Source organism: Acipenser ruthenus, chromosome 5 (genome assembly GCF_902713425.1).
Source record: "Acipenser ruthenus chromosome 5, fAciRut3.2 maternal haplotype, whole genome shotgun sequence".
Taxonomy (NCBI): domain Eukaryota; kingdom Metazoa; phylum Chordata; class Actinopteri; order Acipenseriformes; family Acipenseridae; genus Acipenser; species Acipenser ruthenus.
In genome coordinates, this window is record NC_081193.1 from 22,728,606 (window position 1) to 22,747,729 (window position 19,124).

General features: G+C 39.6%; 1 protein-coding gene across 1 annotated transcript in view; it reads left to right on the plus strand.

Moving 5' to 3' along the window:
• Positions 1-19,124, plus strand: part of ttc27 (tetratricopeptide repeat domain 27) — a 130,204-nt gene that overhangs the window by 50,319 nt on the left and 60,761 nt on the right. Inside the window, exon 9 of the mRNA XM_034003595.3 lies at positions 3,110-3,176. Within this exon, the coding sequence (XP_033859486.3) occupies positions 3,110-3,176 (67 nt within the window). The remainder of the gene's footprint in view (positions 1-3,109; positions 3,177-19,124) is intronic.

The following is a 19,124-nucleotide window of genomic DNA, read 5'->3' on the forward strand; positions in this document are numbered from 1 at the left end:
TATTTGAAGGAGTATTTTGTGAAGGACTCTAAAATTTGCTAAAATAATGACACTCAAACACAGATATAAAGCCCAGCAGAGCATTGATAAATGGTCTTTTAGTTCCCTTCCGTCTTAGTTTGATCTTGGCAACTTAAAAGATATCTAACTTCAAGTTACTTTTTTTGTTTTAAAATCTGTGCAATCTTTCTCAATGGTTCTGTTAATCTGACATTGAGGTTTATATATATATTTTTTATTAATTGTATTTCAGGTCTGTGTGGTTTTTTTTGTTTTTTTTTATTTGAGAAATCATGTGACTTTTTGACCTTTTAAACTCTGTTGACTCAGTAAAATACTGAAGCAGGTGGAGTTGAATGGTCGTAATATAAATGCTGCAGTTAAAATGATTTTCATGGAACCCGCTCTTTGCAGCAGGTCTCTGGAGCTCTTTTTGTTCTCAGCTCAAACCCCTGGTCTGTCGCAACAGGGAGATTTTTGTGGCATGCTGACAAGTTTCTCACAGGACAGTGAGTGATGTGGATACTAGCAAGTCATTCTGTCACCGAGATTGAACCTGTCTACTTTGCTCAGTTCACACTGAGTGAGTTGATGATTCCTTGCCGTGGACTTCTCTAAGAAGTTTATACCTTCTTGCCTCAAACTAAACATTACAACATGTTTAAACTAGGACCTAGGTTATCTGTATGTCTACAGTGGGTCTAAACACTCTGGAAAGGATTGTCAAAAGTATGCATTACATGGTAGGTTGTGCAGGAATACATCAGAGATAGATGTTTCCTTGTGAGAGAAATGTATTTATCTTTATGGGATTTTCTTTGAATTTATCTCTGTTTACATAATTTATGTTTTAAAGATTGTCACATAACAGTATGACCTGAACGGCATCAGGGCTAGTGTATATTCCTGCAAGTTAAACAGCATCAGGGCTAGTGTATATTCCTGCAAGCTGAAAACAATATAACTTTTTATATAAAATAATATGATGCTTTTCTCTGTTTAGTATCCATGTACATGAGTGCTTGCGTACATTTTCTGCGTGGAATATATTTTAATTTTTTTTATTTTTTTTTAATAAAATGTAAGTCTTAACCCTTTCAGGACCATTTTTCAGTGGGATGCTCCCCCCAGACCAGGTGTTTTTTGGCTGTATTTGACTCTCTTGCTATAAAAATTCACTAAACATCAAATTTATACAGTAGCATCATGCAAAGGATGTCTTTTTTTTCAGAACACTCTGGGGAACATTATAAAGTATACAACCATGCAAAAGCTTATATATATATAATATTCGCAGTATTTACGAACATTAGTACATATGCTGGATCTAGCCTAAACTACTGTATTTTATACTGTAGTTGCCCGCTAGTAACTAGGCTAAGACCACCAAAACTCTTACACGTGTCTCCCAACAGACACCAGAGTGAAATGACTTTCACTTGCAAATGACCCTGACAACAAACAAGCATGTTGATAGGCTTTGTATAAGCTTGCCAACCCACTGTAAGGCAGTTTTGAAAGTTAGATCATTTTTTTTGTTGGTGATAGATGTTCCTGACATATTGTCTGGATTGGGAAAACAGTTAAGCAGGAAAGGAAGTACTGTACTACAGGTATCGGCTGTTAAACCCTGAAAGGTCCAGCAGACCAGAGACGATGTGCTGAGATGGGGTTTTCTTTATGGTTTTATATCTTTTAAGGGGTTGTGGCCTGTTAGGGGCAAGCTGTTTTCATACTCAGATATCCAGAATATCCCAGCTCTACAAGTGAATTTTAACACATTTTCACAAAAAATTTGACCGTTGGCCAAAGCCACATCTGACAGCAAGGATTGTTTTTTATTAACCTGGAAGGGGAACTTGATTGCTTTTTTTTAAGTATAAATAAACAAACACATAGATATAAAAGAATGTAGCACTCCTCCTCATCTCTCTGGATGTGCATGCTTTTTTAAAATTTATTTTAAAGATTGTTTGCAGCCAGAATAGCACTGGCACATTTACTACTGTAAAGGACGTTTTGGCTTTTTCACATGGAGCTGTTCCTTTTCTCATTTTGAAGAGCACTGTAGAACTATAAAATATTTTGATGGAGGTTAAGGACCACAATATCATTTAATTAAGTTGATCTAAACTATCCATGGGAACATAAAAATAAAAAAAAACTATTTTTGTGTATTGTACCAAACCATGCTGTGAAAGCCTTTAAGTAATATCGTTTTAAATTTCCATGAGTGATTTTTACGTCATCCAAACTTGTTTTGATTTTACCAGCACTTCCTTTGTCCAAACTTTAACCTGTCCTGTTGTGTGTAGTGCTCTTCTTAACACTGTCTTAAAGTGAATGGAATCACATTTAAACTGTCAATCAGTCTCCTTTGGATACCTTTCCTTTAAAATCCCAACATTTTGATCCGGCTGGCCGCAGCAGGAGTGCCTTTGAAGCCTCAGGGTTTAGTACTGAATGCAGCCGATCAACAGTTTCTAAAACCGGGGTTGATTGTGGTTGCGTTGGCCCTTAACTGCACAGGGATTGTATGTGAGGAAAAGAAAAAACATTTTTAAAAGTGCAGTAACACACTTGAAGGCGTGGGTTGTACTAATACAAGGAAGGATTTATAAAACAACAATCTCAAATGGCTTGGAATTGTACTGAAACAACCAACGCCTTCTTGTGTGTTATTGCTTACTTATTCAAAGCAATCCCTGCTGATTTTTATAATACATTCGGCCCATGTCTGTAAATTCAGTTCCTAAGAGATTGGAAAATCCAATCTAATATACATATGTATTTTTTTAAATTATTAATTGAAAATTGTACTTAAAATGTAAAAAAATGAAAATAAAAAAATACAGCTTGTGTTCTCCAGTAGTAATTGACAGAACATAAAGGTAGCTAACTAAGACAGTATGATGCATAGCTAACAGTTTAGAATAACATTTCTAGTTTTAAGTGCCTGAACTTGAACCAGAATTGAAGGAGCCTCAAATACAATGTAACTGCAGAAGCACATTAAACCACACTTGAGCGCACACCCTTAAGCACATCAGCCCTTGTGAGCCTGTGCTGTTGCACTGTATAGATTTACATATGTATTCTGTGTTCTCAGTATGGATTTCCAGAAGAACAGTCCTGTGCACAAGCTGACTGAAGAAGAACTCCTAGCCTTCACATCAGTAAGTAGCTTGGTGTTCTATAAATCCTTCCTGTCATGGTTTATGTCTTTTTCTGGCTGGATATTCTGATATACCCCCCTACCCCCGTTAAAACGTGATACTGAGCTGTGACCAATCCATCTTTTTAATGGCAGGACTGTTTTTATATTAAGTTGCTCAATGGGGTTTCAGCGCTTAGAATTATTGGAATCTAAAAAATGTATCTGTGCAAAGATCTTTAGCAGAATATGAAACAGAGACATGTGTGTTTTACTTTTGTTTATGTTTTATGCATTAGCCTGCGGATACAGGTTCAGTCAATTAATGATTAGCATTCTTTCGCTTATTATTATTATTATTATTATTATTATTATTATTATTATTATTAATTATTTATTTATTTCTTAGCAGACGCCCTTATCCAGGGCGACTTATAGTCGTAAACAAATACATTTCAAGAATCACAGTACAAGTAATAATACAATTAAGAGCAAGATAAATACAATGACTTTGGTTCTAGCAAGTACAAGTATGACAGAATATGATTCAATAATGGAGCAGATAACAGTGTCAGTGATAGTTGCATCAGGATATAATTAAATACAAAATACTACAGATTAAATAACACTTGACAGATTACGGTACTCTAAAGTGCAGGATTAAATGCAGTAAAATAGGGGGCAGATAAGAGCAAGTAAAGCGCATTTAAGGTAGAGTGATAAGTGTCCAGGGGGAAAAAAAAGAGGAGTTACAGGTGCTGTCTGAAGAGGTGAGTCTTGAGGAGGCGCCGGAAGGTGGTCAGGGACTGGGCATTCCTGACATCTGAAGGAAGGTCATTCCACCACTGTGGGGCGAGAGTGGAGAAGGAGCGGGCTCTGGAGGCAGGGGAGCGAAAGGAGGTAGAGCCAGACTTCTAGTGCAGGAGAAGCGGAGAGGTCGAGTGGAGGTGTAGGGAGAGATGAGGGTCTGGAGGTAGCTGGGTGCAGTCTGGTCAAGGCATCTGCAGGCTAGTACAAGAGTCTTGAACTGGATGCGAGCGGTGTTCAGGAGCCAGTGGAGTGAGCGGAGCAGTGGAGTAGCATGGGAGAAGCGAGGCAGAGAGAACACCAGGCGAGCAGCGGAGTTCTTAATGAGCTGGAGCGGACGGGTGGCGGATGCAGGGAGGCCAGCCAGGAGGGAGTTGCAGTAGTCTAAGTGGGAGAGTACCATCTTAACCATATTATTCTTCCCATGTGGAGTGATGGGCTTCTTCATGTGGTCGGGTGTGTGTGTTTAATGCTCTAGAACACAAATGAGTGGCAGCGAAGTGCTTGTGAGCTGTGTGAATTAGGGAAGGTGGTAAACCTGGGTGGAATCTGTTTTGATAATTTACAGTAATACAGTGAATGTAATCCTGCTAAGTGGGTTGTAAATCCAAGTAAACTAATTTACACACACTCTCACTCACACACACACACACACACACACACATGCCTGCCTATTCTGGTTATACGCCTGAATAAATAAAGGCTAATTCATAAATAAAACAAAATCACAGAGGATATGCGGGCGGATGCAATTCACAGTTTTGCTTACTTAGGCCTCGTACACACACACTGCTGTTAGCGCGACAACCATATTAACAGACTGCACTCGCTGTGGTTGTTTGTTGTACACACACACACCTTTCATTACTGAAGTGAGTGCACTCCCTGTTTAAACAAACTACTGAACTCGGGCCATCATTACACAACATTCGATAGGTTTGTGTGGCGGCAGCATGGAAGCTGTGTTTTTGTTTATGGAAGAAAGTACAGTGCGTAATTGATCGAGAGCTTGTCAAGCGCAGCTATGCTCTTTTCTGCAAAGCCAACGGAGAGGCCGTTTTGTTTTTTCTGCACTGTTAAATACTTTTATAAATGCACTGCTAAATTTAATTTTGTTTGCTGCCATCTAGTGTAGCCTGGACCCCTTCCTCAGAGCAAACATTTATACATTTGTTTGTCTCTCTTTTTGGACTAAGTGAGTCAGCGGTCGGTAGCCATGTTTATCATATGGAAATGTTTGATAAACGATGACATCATTACTTGCGCACTCGTGTACCTACTGTGGCTGTTTTAGTGCAGTTTTAATACACACACACACACACACACACACACACAGTTGTTGCACATTAACTAACCAAACTGAATTAATAATCGAACTCGCTACTTGTTCCAAACAGGATTAACTAGTGCGGTTGTCGCTGCCTTTTGCAGCCGAACTGAGTGCGTACTTTAACCGTATTAAGGTGAGGGACTCCCGAGTGGTGCATCCGGTAAAGGCACTCTGCGTGGAGTGCAAGATGCGCCCTATAGCTTGGAGGTCGTCGGTTCGAGTCCAGGCTATTCCACTGCTGACCGTGGACAGGAGCTCCCAGGTGGCGGCGCACAATTGGCTGAGCACCGCCCGGGTTGGGGAAGGCTTAGGTCGGCCAGGGTGTCCTCAGCTCACAGTATCTGCCAGGTAAGCATGCAAAGCAAGCTATATGGCTTGCTTTGCATGCTTACCTGGCAGATATTTTTGATCGCTTCAATATTCTTAACACATCACTCCAGGGACGAGATATATTTATCTTTTCTCTCACTGACAAAACCGAAAGCTGGATCAAGCAGCTGTCCTTGTGGTACGATCGTGTAAACCTTGGCAGCCTAGAAGCATTTGTAATTATAATTTTTTTTTTTTTTTTACTGTTGGCTGTAAAATATTGCACAGTCATTTTTATTGCTACAACTAGGGGGTCACAGTGCAGCAAAGTTTGAGAACCGCTGCTCTGTGGTAACAGGTGACATTTTTGTTCATCACCTGCTGACCTGCTATGTCCCTGCAAGCAAGCGGAGGTCCTCTGACTCAGGCCTGCTGGTTATACCCAAGCAAAAGTAAAAGTGTGCCACACTCTCTGGAACTCTCTCCCAGCTTTAGTGCGTGCAGCTCCCACAATCACTCGCTTCAAATCAACTCTCAAGACCCACTTGTTCTCCCTTGCTTTTAATGCTCTCTAAGCCTTGTATCTGTTATTAGCTATTGTCTAAATTGCTATTTCAGGTGTTTACTCCATCTTATTCGTATGATTCTGCTTGACACATGCATCCACAATGTTTAGAATTCACATCCTAGGAGGAGTAATAGGAGGACTGGCAATACACAGTGATGTGTATTGCGTGGGGAATAATTATGAGTTGCAGTCCTTTACACAATAATAAATAGTCCAGTACAAACACACACAAGATACAAACACCGTCACCAGTCCAAAGTGCGTGCTGTAGTGCTCGCTGTGAAGTACAGTTTATCCGTGATACAATGTGCAGGGTTGTCCGGGTTTAGCGCTGGCCGTGGGCAACAGCTCCGGATCGTGTTAGCCGTCTAGTCTTAATAAACAAACAAACAGTGCGTTTTAGACAGACAGACAAAACAAACGAAACATTCACGGTTATAATCACAGTATCGGTACTTTCGGTTCTTAGCATAACCATCACAAAGAACAGATCACCTCACTACGTCCCCTTTATATACAGTCAACCATGACCCCTTGGTTAACGAGCACACCCGCTCCTCCAATCCGCGGGTGCCACACCGTTAACCTTCTGGGTCAATGATTTAGTGTACCTTAGCTCAGTCCCCTTTCTAGATGACCAACTTCCGCTGAACCCTGGGAATGAACTGTCGGGCCATCATGTCCAGGGTACTCTGTTCCCTTTACTCAGTGCCCTCACAGGTTGGGAAGGAGATCTAACACCAAGAATCATTCGATCTCTGTCACAGATAGTAACGTGTATTTTTATTTTTTTAAATGGTGTTTTATTTTATGTGAAACCAGTGTCCCCTGTAGTGGATCGAGATTAACTATGAAGGAGATACTAGAAACTTAAAAGGTGTACCAGTACACATATCCTCAATGTGATACAGTCGTGATGCAATTAAAGAGGATTTGTGCTCTAAGCTGGCTCTTTTTATGTTTGGTAAAAAAATGTCAATCCATGACAATGACTAAATATATGTGGAAAGGGTATTTATTTAAAGGGTATTTAGTGTGACGGTGTAACTGGTGTAGCACAGCGGGGAGGGGGTTGATATCCTCCCTGCAGTAAAATGTGTGGTTTTGTGTTAGTTTGTGGAAATGTAATTGTTTGATTAGTTTTGTTAATTGGGGAAGGGTTTTGTTAATTGTTTTATTATTAATTATCCCCTGCACCTGGTAGCTATTGTTAAATTAGAACCAGGTGCAGGGTATTTAAGAGAGGCAGCTAGTCTGCTCATGGCTGCTGAGTAGAAGGACATGGGAAGGAGTACTCTGTGTCCGAGCAGTCACTTTGTAAGTAGGATATACTGTTTGTAATAAAGTGTTGTGTGTTGGAATTATATGTCAGGTAAACAGCTTAGCTCTCCTGCACGTTAGTCAGGGACCTGCATATGTGTAGTGAGTGTGCAATGAGAGCTAGGTTTTTGTTTTGTTTGTTTATTTTTGTTTTGTAACGACAGTGCTTCACTGTGCAGTTCTGTGTCTGGGTCTGTACTTTTAAAGGGCCAACGAACCTGAGCCGCAAGGCTCATGTTACACTGGTTAAATGGTTAACCGATAGAAATCAAATAGTTTAAACAGATTTTTTATTAAACGATATTTACATCCCTAGTGTGTGCGAGGCCTTAGTTGGCTGCCGGTTGTTTACTGTGGAGTAAACACAGGAACCCACATTTTGTGCCTTTGTGGATGTGAAATTAACATCTTTCTTTTGGCTTTTAATCAATACGTTCGGTTCAAAACCACTTAAAGGTGAGAATTGGCAGGACCTTTTTGGGAATGATAACTGTGTTCTTGATGTATAGCCTCTGGTTTTTAATGCAAAAACGACATGAAAGATATTTGTTACAAAATGTATCGGTTTTTGTTTGAACCAGAAATGTATTTTAAATATGTTTCCAGTGCACATAAGGCCTCACTTAGACAGCCTCTGAGACTTTGTTGCTGCAGTGATTTGCTCCAAAGTGTAAGTTCATCATCAGATTGCAAAATGGTTGATAACCACTGTTTTATTCATTTTCAACTTGGAGCAATTTTAGTGTGCTCTGTTACTTATATTAGTTTTCTGTTTGTTCTGTTCCCTAAATTGTGATGGTGGTTGGGGAGCTGTTATTTGGATATGTGGCTTGAAGTGTGAAATTCTTCCAGTTTATGTAAGCCAGAGCAGATGGATAGCGGATTGCGGATTAATGATGCAGGACTTGTGATTAAAACTAAAAAAACAATAAACGCATGATTATTTGTACACACACAAATCTTCAGGATGAGTACTAAACATTTACCACCGCCAAGATTTTAAAGCATATTTACAATTTATTGTGCACACCAAGTACAGTACAGAACATGACAATGCACTCTGTACATTATATAGTCTTTGTCATCACAAATATATTGCAAATGTCATGGATATTATATATTTTAACAGAAAACTAAATTGAATTAAATCTTTAATCTAATTTGTATTTCTAGTATGTGCCAATGTTTCTCTGGTAAATTGTTGTATAAAACCTTAGTTATTATTGTAATGTTTTAATGCGAGTTTAAAACGTATTTTGTTGCATGCTTAATAAATACCATCTTTCAAAGAAGAGATTCCCAGTATTGATTCATTCACTCATATTGAACAAACACGATTTTATGAACTTTGAACAGACTGTTTTGTGATCTATTTTTTGGCTTGTTGTAACGTGTAAATCCGTTATAGTTTTCAGAGAGTGATATTGAAAACAGGTTTATACATTATAATAGGACGTGGTTATTGTTTTAAGAATATTAACTGTCTACGATAGTACCCTACAACTCCCAGATGTTCTTCATCATTATGAACTCCAATATTTTAATCCATTACGTTATACTGGGCAAAAAATAAACTTGATGATAAAAAATGTCCTTTTGCAATTTTGATTTATCTTTGTCATATAAGCTTGCAGTATTTTGAAATTATTATTATTATTTACATAATCACTTATCGTATTGTCCAGTGTGTGGCCAATAGACCTAAAGGACACTGACATTGCCTCAATGAAGGAGCAGTTTCAATGGTCTGGAGTAAATATCATGCATTGTAATGAGTTGAGTTCCCTTTCAAATACTAACGGTAACCATTGTCGTATGGGTATTTCCCTCCTTAAGACCCGAAACCAGAGTAAGATATATCAAAGCTGCTCGACGAGCCTGTGATGCAGTCGTGGCCCACCCCCGAGCACATAAAAACACTGCATTGAAAGACCTCAGTGCCATTTTTCCTCTCAAGAACTAATCTGACAGGAGAGCTGTTTCAGATAAGATACTTGTTCTGCTGTATATTTAACATTTATTGTGTTTTACACAATGTATATGCAATATTAAAAATAATAGCTGTAATAGTTTTATTAATTACGTGTATTTGTACATGACAGCCTCTTTGTTACATCCCACTGTGGCCTTGTTCCTGTGTGAAGCCAGTGGCTGGGGTCACTTGTTCCCAGGGATCAAGCAACATAAGTTGGCTGACTTATGTTAACTCCAGCCGGAACTATTGACTGCAGTAGTTCCGGATGGAGTTATTTATTTCTTGTTTTGGCTTGCGCTAAAATTACGAGGCGGTTTGCAGATTTTATGTTATTGTTACAATTACTGTATTTTGTTGAGATTTTGTTTTTCTCATTCTGTAAAGTGACAGCAGCTGCTGGGTTCAGGGTTACTGTGCAGGACCAAGATACTTGCTTCAGTTGTGGTTGCTTGCAATCTCTCCCACAGTATCTTGATGCCGTTTTGTAGCATCACCATTACGAAGGCTGTTAGTGCATTCTGACAAGCAGGCTTCCTTCAGTTTCGTGTGAGTACTGACTGAGTGGTTATCCCTTTACGTTGCTACCCGAGGTAACTGTGAACCAGTGGACCCATACCATACGGTACCGAGGTCACCGAACTGGGACAAGATTACTGCACCTCTATTGCACCGGTGCTGATCCAGTACCCGGACGATACGGGCTTGCTAAAGTCGCCGAACTGGTATCGAACCGAACCAACCCGGTACCATACTGACCCAGTGCTAAACTCTCAGAACAGGTACAGAACCGACCAGGTGCTAAAGTCACCGAACCGGTAACGTCCTGGTTCCAACCCGCTACCATATCATACTGACCCAATGCTAAAGTCATTGAACCGGTACAAAACCGACCTGGTTTCTACCCGGTCCTACATGTCCCACTACCGACCAGTGCTCACACCCCCGGTCCGGTACCAAACCGGTCTTGTCTCGTCCGGCTGCTGTCTATAAGCAGATTGAGGCAGCACCTGTACATCTGTGTACTGTAAACTGCATTGCTTGTTTCTTGCATAATGCCTGAGTTTTATCCCTGCGATACATGCAAGGCCAATCTGCCTGTTCATGCCTGGGGCCAAAGCACGGCAAGGAGACACTGACAAACCACAGTTTCTGCGAGTATTGTGTACCTTTCTCTAAGCGCATGCTTGAGAAACGTGACTCCCGCAGCTCTACAGAGCGTTCTGCGTCCCTTACTCCTGCACACCATTCTTCCCTATCACTCTCTGTTAGAGAGGTGCCTGCCTCCTCATTTCAGCTGTCGGGGACTTTCTCATAGGGTCATTGACTCCCTGCAGAATGCCAGAACACTGCCACACGTTCCCAGTACGGGTACAAGTTGGGTGTTTTTCAGACATGGTGTCTGCCTCGTGGGTTTGACCCCACTACCTGTCCCATGGCAGTTATACTGCAGTTTTTGCAGGACCTTTTTGACGAGGTGAAATCCCGCTCCACGTTAAAGGTCTGGAAGCCATTTCGGCTTGACCTGTCAAAATTGATTCAGTCTCCCCAGGAGCTCACTTCCTGGTGGAGCAGTTTTTGAAAGGGGCTATATTACGTTGGCAGGACGAAAAGTTGAAGGCAGTCCGAACAATTTTTTGTCTGCTATGGGGCTAAGTCCCATGGCCAAGCCCTTTCTAAGCAGCGGCTGTCCAAGTGGATAGCAGACATGGTCAGAACTGCCTATTAGCTGGCCAACTTGCCCCCTCCAGAAAAGCTCACTGCCCATTCCACCAGGGGCATCTGTCAGGGACATTTGGAATGCAGCGGTGTGGGCTACTCCCCATATTTTTACTAGGTTCTATAGACTTAATGTTGTGGATCCTGAAAACCCTGGGTTTTGAACTAGTTTTAAGGGCGGCTTCTCAGTCGACCCTTACAATACAGTTTCTCCCTCAATTTTTAGCCCACGCTACTTGTTACTGGGATTCCTTGCAGCTTAGTCTTGTAGCATTCCAGTCGTTCTGCAATATTGCCCTTATGACGGCTTTGGTAAACTTACTCATACAGCAATGGATACATTTCGTACTTGAAAGGGAACGTTAGGTTATTCTCATAACCCTAGTTCCCTGAAATAGAAATGTAACCATTAACCTTCAGGGTCGCTGCTTCCATGATTGCAGCAGGCTTGAAGGAAAAATGATGTTGAGGTCTGAGCGCAGTGTGTTTGTCCTCTGGGACAGGCCATGACTGCGTCACAGGCTCATCAACTGGCTTTGATACATCTTATTCAGGTTTCGGGTCTTTAATAGGTAAAATACCTATGCGGTAATGGTTCTATTTCAGGGAACCTAATAACGTTTTCACTTGCAGCAGTTCATTGGGTTTGTTTCAGTAATACTATTTTAACTCGCACAGTCCTATCCACTGAATAAATGTACTCTATGTTTTGTGGAAATTCCTCGTTTTAATACATTACACTGCAAGCTTAAATAATGCTGAGCAGGAAGTGCTAATGCTGTTTTGCAGCTGTAACCAGTAATAAATAAAATAACATTTGAATTTTAAAAAGTACTGTTTGTTACATACTCTTGTTTACGAAGTGGCCCTGTTGAAAATCTAGAGTTACATAATAACCAATTTTCTGGGGAGGTCAGGCCTAGCTTGGCATAGCTTTGAAAGCTTTTGAGTTAAAGGTTTATTCTGTACGGAAAAAATAAGCGATACTTTCACATCAGTTTCTTGTTAAATATTTGTACCCATTTCCCTCTGCATGCATATATTTTAATGATAATGATTGAGGACTGAAAAGGTTATAGATTAGAACTTTTTTTTTAATCAGGAGAAAAACTAATTCTCCTCAGGTAAGCGTCCTTGTTTTGGTCTGCAGTTAAGAGAAAAAGAGACAGCAGTTAACATAATCAAAATCAAACATGTTAAAATAACATGCAAGGCAGTTTAAAGCCCATGAGGTCAAATCTTCCGTCAAGTTGACACATTTCAGTGTCATCTGTGTTAATAGGTAAGAAACTGTAAGTTAAAACATTAAGAAGACGACAAGATACCACAAATGGCTACAGATGAGAAATGATACTGTTAGAAAACATGCAGTAGCTTATTATAAATCGCATATCAGAAAGCAACCAATCACAGTGAAGTATTTGCCAAAATCCTTATCCTGTGTACAGATGTCATCCGATGCATAAAACACCACATATAATTCTAGTGTTAAAAAATCAAAACAACAAAGAACACACAAACCTTGTTCCCTTTGTAAAGGGGATCATCCTATTAACATCACACAGTAGCTTAGAACGTGGAGCAGTATAACCAAGTGCTTAACAATTTTCTCGAATTGCCATCTAGAGTGTGATAAGCAAACAGAAAAAGGTTTCAACTAAGAATCAAAATTAATAACAAAACACACCTGTGAAATAAATAATCAGTTACAATACACCCTCGCTACAACAAACCTGTTGGGGGTCCAAGTCTTTTATTTGTTGTATCGAGGGGTTCATTATAGCAAAAGGCCAATCAAAATGAACGATAAACTGTTGGAGTAAGTTAATGAGATGAGATTGTGAATAAAAGTAGAATTACATGTACCTGTTCATCTCATGTATGCAGTATTCTGCCTTTGCTTTATCCTATTCATTAAAGAATTCAAATGCAGTACACAAAGCAAAAATCCTGAATTGAAGTTGAAGTTTTATACAAAATAAATTTGACATGAATCGTTTCAAAGTGCACCAGATCTTAACCCAACATGCAAGAATCCCAAACTGAGCTATTATTCCATATCAACCCAACATGAAAAGTTTTACATGAAAAGTTAATCAGATCCTCAAATTTTTTTTTTTTCTTTTTTTTTTTTTTCTTTCTTCTTTCTTTCTTTAATCAATTTTGCTTTGCCGCATGGTTGCTGAACAAGCCAAAAAAAATTGCAAAATAAAATGATTTTTGTTTCGGAGGCTTAGTTACACGACGCATGCTTTTTATTAAGACAGAAGAGTTGACTTCACTGCGGAGGTGGCATCCCGTGCGTACAGACAGAGATGTTGACAGTGTGTGTTTGTATTATCTTTTTATTTTTTATTTTATTTGTTGTTTGGGGTCCAGGAGCCAAGTTCATTATAGCCAAATGTTCATTATAATGAAGGGTGTTATAGTGAGGGTGTACTTTTATTTAGAAGCTGATTTCATTGTAAAATCATAACCCTTTAGTTCTTTTTGAATGTTGGCTCTTGTCTCTCTAGCAAGTGGCAAATCAATCCACGGAACCCAAACAGGGGGGGACAAAACAATTCCATTTTGTAGCGCGATAGTCTTTGTGTTTATGCCAGCTATGTACTGTAGTTAGCACAGGCTTCTACATCCTATTTCACTTTGCGAGTCCAAGAATGTTCACTGGTCCATAACATTTTCTTTTTGCAGAAAATGTATAATATGGTAAATATTTTTAACTACCCAGCAAGGAGTGATTTAAGGCTTTACGTTGAGCTTTTGTCCACCAGAATATTGCAAGTAGAAGTTCTGGTGCGTCTAATTAAGCTTGTTGTTGATATTAGGTTTTTTTCTTTTTGTTTTTTTTTTCTTTGTACACCCAAATGGGAAATGTGCTAATGGTTAAAAAACAGGGTACTTACATTGTTGACAAAATCTGCTTCAAGATATATAAATACATTGATACATATACAGTATATACGATAGACAGATAAATATAAATGTATTTTTATTTTTTTTATAAGCCAGTTGGCCTGAAGTCATGCTTTGTACAAATGCATACTCATGGGTGTGCCTACATCAACTCTGTCAGCCTTTTGTTTCCTATTATTGTTAAAATCCTTAACTTTATATTCAGCCAGATGTTTCAGTTCCCACAAAGAGAACAATGCTTTTTTTTCCCTCTTGTAATAAGTAATAGATTATTCTAAATTAGTATATTTCCATTCTAATTATCCCACGATACAGGCAAATTTGGAGATCATTAATCTAGCTCCAATGGGTCTATTGCATACTTTCTCCAATTAAAAAAAAAAAAGAATGAATAAACCTTTTACAGTAGATCCCTTGTTTTGTTTGCCTATGTGTCACTGTTTTAGTTGCTGACTGTTGCAGAGTTGCAGAGGGGTCATACAAATGATTAATATCTGACAAAATTAGTAATGACATTAGAATGACTGAGACTTCTAAAATGTACGGGAAAAAAGTGAGTTTCCAAGTGAGTGAGACTTGACATGTCTGGAGTTGCTGCAGATATGTCTAAATTAAAGTTGTAATCAAGATCCCTAACAATTGGATTGTAGGTTCTCCAGATACAGTGCCTTGCGAAAGTATTCGGCCCCCTTGAACTTTGCGACCTTTTGCCACATTTCAGGCTTCAAACATAAAGATATGAAACTGTAATTTTTTGTCAAGAATCAACAACAAGTGGGACACAATCATGAAGTGGAACGAAATTTATTGGATATTTCAAACTTTTTTAACAAATAAAAAACAGAAAAATTGGGCGTGCAAAATTATTCAGCCCCTTTACTTTCAGTGCAGCAAACTCTCTCCAGAAGTTCAGTGAGGATCTCTGAATGATCCAATGTTGACCTAAATGACTAATGATGATAAATAGAATCCACCTGTGTGTAATCAAGTCTCCGTATAAATGCACCTGCACTGTGATAGTCTCAGAGGTCCGTTTAAAGCGCAGAGAGCATCATGAAGAACAAGGAACACACCAGGCAGGTCCGAGATACTGTTGTGGAGAAGTTTAAAGCTGGATTTGGATACAAAAAGATTTCCCAAGCTTTAAACATCCCAAGGAGCACTGTGCAAGCGATAATATTGAAATGGAAGGAGTATCAGACCACTGCAAATCTACCAAGACCTGGCCGTCCCTCTAAACTTTCAGCTCATACAAGGAGAAGACTGATCAGAGATGCAGCCAAGAGGCCCATGATCACTCTGGATGAACTGCAGAGATCTACAGCTGAGGTGGGAGACTCTGTCCATAGGACAACAATCAGTCGTATACTGCACAAATCTGGCCTTTATGGAAGAGTGGCAAGAAGAAAGCCATTTCTTAAAGATACCCATAAAAAGTGTCGTTTACAGTTTGCCACAAGCCACCTGGGAGACACACCAAACATGTGGAAGAAGGTGCTCTGGTCAGATGAAACCAAAATCGAACTTTTTGGCAACAATGCAAAACGTTATGTTTGGCGTAAAAGCAACACAGCTCATCACCCTGAACACACCATCCCCACTGTCAAACATGGTGGTGGCAGCATCATGGTTTGGGCCTGCTTTTCTTCAGCAGGGACAGGGAAGATGGTTAAAATTGATGGGAAGATGGATGGAGCCAAATACAGGACCATTCTGGAAGAAAACCTGATGGAGTCTGCAAAAGACCTGAGACTGGGACGGAGATTTGTCTTCCAACAAGACAATGATCCAAAACATAAAGCAAAATCTACAATGGAATGGTTCACAAATAAACATACCCAGGTGTTAGAATGGCCAAGTCAAAGTCCAGACCTGAATCCAATCGAGAATCTGTGGAAAGAACTGAAAACTGCTGTTCACAAATGCTCTCCATCCAACCTCACTGAGCTCGAGCTGTTTTGCAAGGAGGAATGGGCAAAAATTTCAGTCTCTCGATGTGCAAAACTGATAGAGACATACCCCAAGCGACTTACAGCTGTAATCGCAGCAAAAGGTGGCGCTACAAAGTATTAACTTAAGGGGGCTGAATAATTTTGTACGCCCAATTTTTCAGTTTTTTATTTGTTAAAAAAGTTTGAAATATCCAATAAATTTCGTTCCACGTCATGATTGTGTCCCACTTGTTGTTGATTCTTCACAAAAAATTACAGTTTCATATCTTTATGTTTGAAGCCTGAAATGTGGCAAAAGGTCGCAAAGTTCAAGGGGGCCGAATACTTTCGCAAGGCACTGTATATGAACTATATTTAATCCTTAGTTAAATATAACTAATGCACCCCAGTGTGACTTGATTACATTTATTGTAATATCAAGCTCGTTCTTGTCCGACTTGGGAAGCGGGTGTAATCCTTCTGCAAATGGTAAACTTTTTGGGTGCATTCGCAGCTCCTGCTTACTGGCAGAATAGATTGTTGAAAGTTAGGGGGGAGCAGGGGGAGATGTAAAAAGGTATATATTTGACTTCAGAGAGTTGCAAAAAAAGTCTTCCATACACTATAGGCTTCCACGGAAGTCTGTGTTGACTTGTAGAATAGCCCTGTGTAGCAAATTTCCAGTCTTAGGATGAGTATACATTGATTAGCACTGCACAGTATTTGATAATATTACATTATTCTGCTTATTACTGCTATAGTACATTATTGAAAAATATGATTTATTGGAAAAAATAAGTCTTTCATGTATATTGTAGGCTACCACTGTTGCTCAACCCCTGTTGACTTGTAGGCACTTACTGGTGATAGCATGGAAACAAGTTTAGGACTTCTTCTATGTCCTACGTGGTTAAATACACGTAACCATTACTGTACGGGTATTTACCCCCTAAAGTCACGAAACCTGAATAAGATATATCGAAGATGCAGTCATGGCCCGCCCCAGAGGACATAAAGGGACTGCGCGCACAGATCTCACAACCATTTTCCTTTCAAGGCTGACCTGAAAAAGGAAACTTTTTCTGCCTTTATGGCAGGGCAGGAAAGGCCTCTGTGTAAATAGAGGTCAGGGCAAAGCCCAACCGATTTAAATGGGGTGTCTTGTTTGGGGTGTATTGGGAATGTATTATGATTTAAAATTGTTTGTTTATTTAAATCAGGTGATTTTAATGTATTTTGTGTTTATTAAAAAAAAATGCAATGTTTTCTTTGTTGTTGTTTGGCAGCATGGATGGGGTTACAGCCCCATCCCACTAAAACCTCGTGCAGCATGTGGCCATCTTCAAATTAATTAGTTGTTAATTCAGAGGTGGTCACATGTATTTAAACCTGTATGTCTGTGTGTTTGGGGTGGGTGTTCGGAGGAGGAATGTGTGTGTGAGAGACGGGAGAAAAAGTATAGTATCAGTGAAGGCGACTGCCCAGCTTGACCTAGATCTTGTGTTGTGTGTTGTGATTTGTTTTGTTTAAATATTTATTTTGCTTTGTGAGCGTTGTTTTTGTTTTAATAGTTTATTTTTGAATAAATAAGCGCCCCAGCACATCAACTTGCAAGTACCTGTCTGTCTGTGTCTCTACCAGCTTTCTGGTCTGGGGACGCCATCACTCAGCCTTCCTGTCACAGCCTTATATTTGCATAGTATTGTTATTATTATTATTATTATTATTTATTTCTTAGCAGACGCACTTATCCAGGGCGACTTACAATTGTTAGAAGATATCATATTTCTACATACAATTACATTATTTTGTATACATTATTTTTACATACAATTACCCATTTATACAGTTGGGTTTTTACTGGAGCAATCTAGGTAAAGTACCTTGCTCAAGGGTACAGCAGCAGCAGTGTCCCCCACCTGGGATTGAACCCACGACCCTCTGGTCAAGAGTCCAGAGCCCTAACCACTACTCCACACTGCTGCCCTTCTAACATACATTTGATATACTTGATATAATTAACTCATTTATGACACATTCCATGTTAAACCTTCCAACAGCACTTATGCAATATTAATACATACATATTTGAACAGGTCCTTTCTTTCTTTCATTTTAAACAAGTAAACACTAAGATGTTGACCATGCAACAGCTGTTGCAGTCAATAAGGCCAGGCGACTGGTTCACCACAGTGGACATGAAAGACACTTATTTTCATATTCCCATAAGACCAGTGCACAAGACGTGGCTGCGGTTTGCTTGCCAAGGGACAGCATACAAGTTCTGTGTACGCTATTCAGCCTCTCTCTAGCTCCCCGTGCCTTTTTGAAGTGAACGGAGGCTATTCTGGCCCCATTGAGACTCAGAGGCATCAGAGTACTCTATTACCTATCGAAATGGATCACAGACACAGTCAAGACTGCCTATGAGTGAGCCAACTTCCCCCCTCCAGAAAAAACTCAGTGCCCATTCCACCAGGGGCATGGCAACTTCGTGGGCTTTGTTCCAGTGTGCATCTGTTAGAGACATTTGCAGTGCAGCGGTGCAGGCTACTCCCCATATTTTTACACGGTTCTATCGACTGAATGTTGTGGATCCACAAAACCCTGGCTTTGGAACGAGAGTGTTAAGGACGGCTTCAGGGACAACCCTTAAAACATAAACATAGAGGTGAGTTGCCCTTCGGTTTTCTAGCCCTAGCTACTTGTACTGGGGTTCGTCATGGTAACGCGCAAGGTGGCCTTGGCCTAGCCTTGTGGCATAACAGTTGTTCTGCAATATTGCCTTGCGACAGCTTTGGTATTCATTAGGGCTATGCGGTTATGGAAATTTCAGTTCAGGTTCGGTTTCATTTTTAAAAGCTTGGTTGTCGGTTTGGTTTTCAGTTTAACAAGACAACATAGAGGTTATATTTTTCTTAACATTTTTAATGAATATAATCAAATGCAACTGCAAGTTTGATCATATACAAATACTTTTTAATAAAATGAATTATTAAAAAAAAAACTTCTTTGTATAACTTAGAACAAATCAGTCACAGCCACTAACAAAATACAATACACATCCTTCAATGACTAACTTAAAAGTGAAATAAAAG